Raw genomic sequence first — 7,118 nt, forward strand, 5'->3', positions numbered from 1 at the left:
GTAGAGGCTCCCCGGCCGAATCTCAGAAATGGAATAGACTAGACAGCAAATTTTTTATTTGAATTATGCTCAAACTTGATATATCAATAAATGCTACAAAAAATTTGTGGGTTGAACAGAATTCTTACAGAGACCTAATAATAAGCTTGTAATGGAAGATGACAATATAAACCCCACTACTTTATTTGCATAAAAATATAGCTGGGTCGATAAACCACTACGTTAGATATTTTAGAGCAAGATCATGAACGTAACTGTACTATTATTTTATAAAAACACTTACTAATTTTGCATATGACAGCTTTTTTAGAACACCGTATGTTGCTCATATGCTTGCTCGCTGACCCCTATGAATATGCATCATATGCTATGAACAAATACACAGGAGACTGGACGACCAACAAAATATTGGGATTAACCAGGTCATCAAGGGCTCCTAGCTCACTGCCGAGGAGAATGGATAGGGTTACAGACATGCATCTCCTACTTCACTACTGAAATACTGAGCATTGGTCCTAACCCTTAGTACCGGTTGTTTTTTGACCCGGTACTATTGTGGGCATTAGTACCGGGTCTAACGGCTAGTTCCCTAGGAACCCCCCTGTGACCCCTTTTAGTACTGGTTGGGGCTCCAACCGGTACTAAAGGTCACTCATTAGTAATGTGCTTGAGAGCTTTTAGTACTAATGTGCTTGAAGGCTTTTAGTACCGGGTGGAGGCTCCACCCGGTACTGACCCAGTCCCAGCACCCACCCCCGCGTGCCGTCCTTCTCTCTCCTCTTCCTCTCTTGCCGCCGCCCCTCCTCTGGACCCCTTCCTTTCCTGCCGCCGCCCCCTCCCTCTCCCGTCGCCGGCCTTCTCCCTCCCTACCTCCTCTCCTACCAACCCTCCCTCTCTCACTCACAGCCCCTAGCTACCACCCTCCACCCCTTTGCTGCCCCTCCCCTTCCCCCTCCGCTCGCCTCTCACTGCCAGTGGAGAGCAGCGGCGGGGCGAGGTGCGACGACAGCGACGGAGGGCTCGGGCTACGGGCTGCAGCTGCGACGGCGGGCGCGGATGGTAGACGCCGGGCTCGGCTTCGATGGGTGGCGCGGCGTGGCCTCAGCTTCCTCTTCCCCGGTACGCCTCCCTCCCACTCTCTCTCTTTCTCTCTCCCTCCCTCCCTCCCCATGGTGGGGTGCGGCCGGCCGGATCCGGCGAGTCAGCGCGCGGATGGGGCGTGCGGCGGCTGTGTAGCGCAATTTTTTTTATTTTTTAATAGGCCTCAAGTACCGTTATTTGACCTGGTAATAAAGGCCTCCTCTTTAGTATAGAAGCAGCAATACCAGTTGCGCAACCGGTGGGGTTAGAAACTGATACTGAAGGTGCTGTCCCAGCCGTGCATATTAGATGTTAGGAAAATCCCAAGAAATAATAAAACGAAGGAAAAGCTAGCTAGGGCCCTCTCGTTTTTATTTGCTTTCCAATCCCTCACTCTTATTCTCTTGTCTAGCTAGCTATACCCTACTACACCTGTTATCTCCCCCCTCGATGCCTGCCTGCCTGCCTAACCAAAAGGCTAAAAACCTATCCCCTCCATCCCCCCCTCGCTCACCCCCACCCTCCCATCCAGCAGCACAGCACTGCCACCATCAACTGTTCATCCACCTCCACCCAGAGCTTCATGCTGACTCCCAAGGATGACTTGACCACCTGAGCTGCTGCGCGAGCGTCAGAGCATAGCATCATTTCTTGGTATCGTCGGATGGATGGGTGACTGCTGGATCACTCGCAGGCCAGGAGCTGGATCAGAAGAGTACTAGCAGATAGCTAACCACTGCCAAGATCCCACCGCACGCTTGCATCTCTGAGCTTAGACGCTGCAGAGAATACTAGATCGGCCGCTGCACATTCCGGTACGCATCGATCTCTCTTCATTAGATCTCCTCGGCTTCCTCTCCCCTCCTCCTCCTGTCTTGACCTAGCCATTTCAGAGCTCGCATCGGAGCAAGAAATGATGCTTCTTCTTTGTTGTGTTGCATTGCTGATGACAGCCCAGCGGCCGGGATGGATCACCACCATCACCACCACCACCACCACCATCACATGATCCCGGGACAGGAGCCGTCGGCAGGCGACGGCGCCGCCGGCCAGGACAACTTCTTCCTCGGCCCCGCCGCGGCCGTCATCTTCTCCGGAGGCGCCGGGGCGTCAGGGGCCGGGTCGTCGTCGTCCGGCGCGGCGGCGCTCGGATCCTCGGTGGGGGGAGGAGGCGGGCCGTCGCCGTCGAGCTCGTCGCCTTCGCTGAGCCGGTACGAGTCCCAGAAGCGGCGGGACTGGAACACGTTCGGGCAGTACCTGCGCAACCACCGGCCGCCGCTGTCGCTGTCGCGGTGCAGCGGCGCGCACGTACTGGAGTTCCTCAAGTACATGGACCAGTTCGGCAAGACCAAGGTGCACACGCCGGTGTGCCCCTTCTACGGGCACCCCAACCCGCCGGCGCCGTGCCCGTGCCCGCTTCGCCAGGCCTGGGGCTCCCTCGACGCGCTCATCGGCCGCCTGCGCGCCGCCTACGAGGAGAACGGTGGCACGCCGGAGATGAACCCCTTCGGCGCGCGCGCCGTGCGCCTCTACCTGCGCGAGGTGCGCGAGACGCAGGCCGGGCCAGAGGGATCAGCTACGAGAAGAAGAAGCGCAAGAAGCCCTCGTCGGCGTCGGCCGCGGCGGCGGGGCCGTCGTCCGAGGGGAGCCCGCCCCCGGGGCCGTCCGGCGGCGGCGGAGGGCCCGACACGTCGGCGTCGCCGCAGTTCATCATGCCGTGAGTGTTTTTGTCCTAGCTTGCTAGGTGATCTATCGCCATCTACTACATCCATTGATCCATCTGATGAGCTAGCCAGCAGCGCGGCTTGGAATGCCCATGCTGGTAGAACAACAAGGCCTGGCCATTGTTCCTTGCCTCTTCTTCTTCAGTGGCTACCTTCTTGCATTTTGCAAAAGATTTCTCCCCTTTTCTTTTGGCCATTTGAATCGCCGCGTGAGTACTGGTTTAATCGTCGCTGTTTTATTCAGCTTCCCATCAATTGGTAGGTGTTTATGCTTTATTTGGTTTATTTTGCTCCTCCGGAGGGATGCAAGATTGGGAGAACAGTTTGAGATTCCCTTCCCTAGCTAGTAGCAGCTGTTGTGCTAGCTGCATGCATGGCATGGTGTGGCAGAAGTTTAGTTTGCATCAACAACAGTGGCACAATAAGCTGTAGCTGCATAACGCTGCTGATGGCTAGTAGGAACTTTGCAGAATTTGTTCTTGTATGTAGCTTGCAAGAAAGTAGTTTGGTTCTGGTGCAGAAGCCAGCAGCCAAAAACCAGCTTGCATTGCTGCTATTCATCACATTGGCAGCTGAACAGAAATGCAATGCTCCATTATCCATTCATGGACGGCTGATGTGGTGTGGTTCATATTTCCTTTCTTAGGAGAGCAAAAGGGCAATGCAAGAGGAGAGGGGGAGTGCTACGTACCTGATTTGAAACATATATGGTCTCCTTTAATTTGTGTCTCTAGATCTGGAACACATGGCAATCCATATGTGCCAAAAATTCCTGGACAATTATTATATCTTGTAACTTCAAACAGATATATTTTATTCTTCAATTGAGCTTGCAATTGCATGTTTAATTCCCTTCGTGATTGGCATGCATTGTTGCAAATATTGCTTGGTGGTCTAAAAAAATCCCTTCTTGCTATTAATAATTTGCTTTGCATGGGCATTGTGGTGGTAGTGCTTTTGAACCGTAGTGCATAGATGCCGGCTACTAGTTTCACCCTTAAAATTGCAATGGCCAAAAGGGCAGCCCACAAGAAACAAAGAAGGCAAGCAAAAGAAGCAAGAAAGGGGGAACCTTTCGAGAAAGAGGAAGAGATAGAAGACACGCAGGAACTGAAAACGTATTGGGGTTTCAGTTGGGGGTGTGTACAACCGGGCATGCAGCACCTGTTTTAGCCCATGCTTTGATGCTTCTGGCTGCCTTTCCTTATTCAAGTTAGAATTACTGGATCTGGCTTGATTTGCCTTCACTCCTTGTCTCTTCCTCTGCTGGGATTATATGTAGTATACATAGAACAGACAGCCTTGTCGACAATATTTAATTTTTTATCCAGATTTTAAGCATGCACACAATTGGGGGAAACTAAATATCACATATATATGCATAATGCATGTTCTACGTGGTTAAAATGAGTTGGGAATTGCTAAAGCTCATCTTAGCATTTTAGTTGGGACCTGAAATTTTTTGTGACTCTAATTTGTGTTATATTGGAATTACAGCTACTTTACATAGGAGTTTATAATAATTTTTTTTGCTTTCAGCAAAAGAATAACTGTTGTGTAATTTTTATATGATGTTGATGTCAATAAAATTTCAGGTGTTGGAGAGAGACATTAAGAACGCCTGAACTTTATCTACTACTAACTCAAATAAAATCTCAGCCATAAAACGCTTGAGTGAAATATATATCCTGTCTAATAAATTCGTTTAATATCTTTCTTATGTCAAATTTTATTCTTTTAGTCTGGAAAGTATATATATGCATACATTTTAAGAGTCTGTTGTCACCGTCGTTTCAGTGTGCCGCATGCATACATATTCTTTCACATCGTCTGCTCCCCCCACTTATCATGATATTATGGTACGGTATTGCTACCAGCAGGAGGCAGGAGCACAGTTAAATTCCTGTTCAAACAGTTGATGGGTCTTGAACCTCTTCTAGATTGTGTTTGTCCCTTCATAGTTGAGAGTTTTTTTTTTTGATATGTGCTGCATATAGACAAATCTAATCCTATTCATTCCCCTACTTTCACAAGATATTTGTGCATCATAACCCTTCACCACACACAAACAACAAAAAATGTAGCATTTAGCAACTGTTTTTAGTCATGCATTGACTAAAGTTTTGTGAGGTTAACACTCAATTATATATGTGTTTCTGTTTTCACATTAATTGCTTCAGTTTATGGTACTTTGTTGCTGCTTCATCAAGCTACTATATATGTATATATTCTCTATCAGTTGTGAATAGCAGTGTTATTGTAGATATTGACTATTTACTTCTGTTGACTAATTGCATTATTTGAGTATGGTATGGTATTTGAAATCTACAAGTGGAATTTGGTTGTCAAAGCATTGTTTTGATGTGGGCTGCACGAGCACTACCAAACTGAGGCAAACTTCTAATACTAGATATGACCCAAAAATAACAGGGGTCAAGGTTGTCAGCCAATGAGACAATTAGGGATAAGGTTCATCATTGAATTGAGAGGGAAACAACTCAGATCATATAGTTGTTCATGTAGTTCTGCATTTTCATTATTAATAACGAACTATTTAGTTTTTTAAAACTCTAGTTCCAATGGCCAATAGTTATTGGTCTTATTTATAATAATTTAGGCAATCCTGAGAGTTATTTTATTAAGTAGCCAATGGTGAAAGGGCCTCTAACCTAATGGTTGGTTTGACTCCCCGTGGGAGAAAATTAAATGGATCTGGAATAAAAAATATAAAAAAATAGGTTGAGGTTTTCCCTACCGACTTCGGTCAAAAAAGTAGCCGGTAGGTTTTGTTGGTTCTTGGGAAATGATAGTTGTGGGTTTTTGGTTGCTCATTTGTTTTCCTCTTGCGGGCAATGTCCAAAAAAGTGTGAAAAGAGCAATGTCCATTTGAAAAGAACACTCGGGAAATCTTTGATATCCTGTTTTAAATTAGGCGCATTCTTTCAAATATATATAGCTACCACATACTATACGTTATGCCCCAGTGAACCGTTCCATTTGTATGCATCAATCCCTTAATTCACAGAATGTCTGCATAGTTTATTTGTTTGAATTATCCCTAACTGGAATAAAATTTGCATGCATGCGTGTCACCAGGTTCATATACAGACTTCTTAGGTAGCGCAAGCACACGTTTCATACCAACATGGTCTCAGACTTTCAGTATGATATGCTCTGGGCAATCTGAAGGTTTGAAACAAAATATGAACATGCTTGAACTAGATCGCACGGTTAGGTTACTTCCGGCAATGCTGTAGAGTGTATGCTCTCCCACAAAATAGTCATGTGTCTAGAGACGTCCAAAATACGTTAACATCCTAACTTCTCGCGTGAAATGGACGTTAGCGGATTTTGGACGTCTATAGACACATACTACTTTATTAAAAAAAACCACCATACTACAACCATAATTGGACTACATGGGTCAATATATAATAACTACTACTAAAGGATATTGGGTTGGGTGTTACAACAGGCTCATGAGATACTGAGATTGTATAGTACTACTCGTCTTGCCCACTCAATACTGTTCGCTTTTCATGATTGATAAAAATAAATAAATCCTAGACATTAAGCTTTTGAACGTAACACTACTGAACTATTATTGACAATAATAGACATTAAACCTAGCTATTCTCTTTTTTATAAAATATTATCAAATTCTATCATTACAAAATAATTTAAAGTAACCATCTGAAATTTGTACATAAATTACTTATCTTTGCTATTATAAAAATTATCTAAAATAACCTTAATATTTATCTAAATTACCTACGTCATTATGAAAAATAAAAGGTACTGAAAAAGGAAACACATTAAATCCTCCTATATATACCCAATTAAAATTCAATGGTAACTACTCTTTTTAAAAGAACCCTTGGTGATCTTTAATAAAAATTGTGCAATTTGGTGCACAACGAGCAACTCGATCGTGTGCAAGAGGAAAATTTTCCATGGGCTAAATTAACACGATTGTATTTTTAGGTAGGTGTTGTTTTGTAACAAGAAAAAAAAAGGATTCATGAAGCTCCGAGAACAAGCTTTGGTAGTTTCATATATATATATATATATATATATATATATATATATATATATATATATATATATATATATATATATATATATGTGTGCGTGTGTGTGTTTTTTTGTGTTTTTGTGTGCAGACACACACATACACACACACATATATACATATATAGAAATATATATCTCGCGCGCGCGCGCGCGCGCGCGCGCGAGCGAGAGAGAGAGAGACACACACACACATTCTAACTTTGCAAAAAAGGAATGACAACGGAGCGAGGAGGGGGAACA

The 7,118-nt window shown here is 45.0% G+C and overlaps 1 protein-coding gene across 1 annotated transcript; it reads left to right on the forward strand.

Moving 5' to 3' along the window:
- The first annotated feature begins 1,579 nt into the window (after positions 1-1,579).
- LOC101780985 (protein G1-like6) lies at positions 1,580-4,969 on the forward strand. The gene is given in 3 exon segments (XM_012846703.2): positions 1,580-1,895; positions 2,034-2,638; positions 2,641-4,969. Coding segments are annotated over 2 exon segments (753 nt in total). The 5' UTR covers positions 1,580-1,895; positions 2,034-2,046; the 3' UTR covers positions 2,802-4,969.
- The last annotated feature ends 2,149 nt before the right edge of the window (positions 4,970-7,118 follow it).

Source organism: Setaria italica, chromosome I, assembly GCF_000263155.2.
Source record: "Setaria italica strain Yugu1 chromosome I, Setaria_italica_v2.0, whole genome shotgun sequence".
In the NCBI taxonomy this organism is placed as follows: Eukaryota; Viridiplantae; Streptophyta; class Magnoliopsida; order Poales; family Poaceae; genus Setaria; species Setaria italica.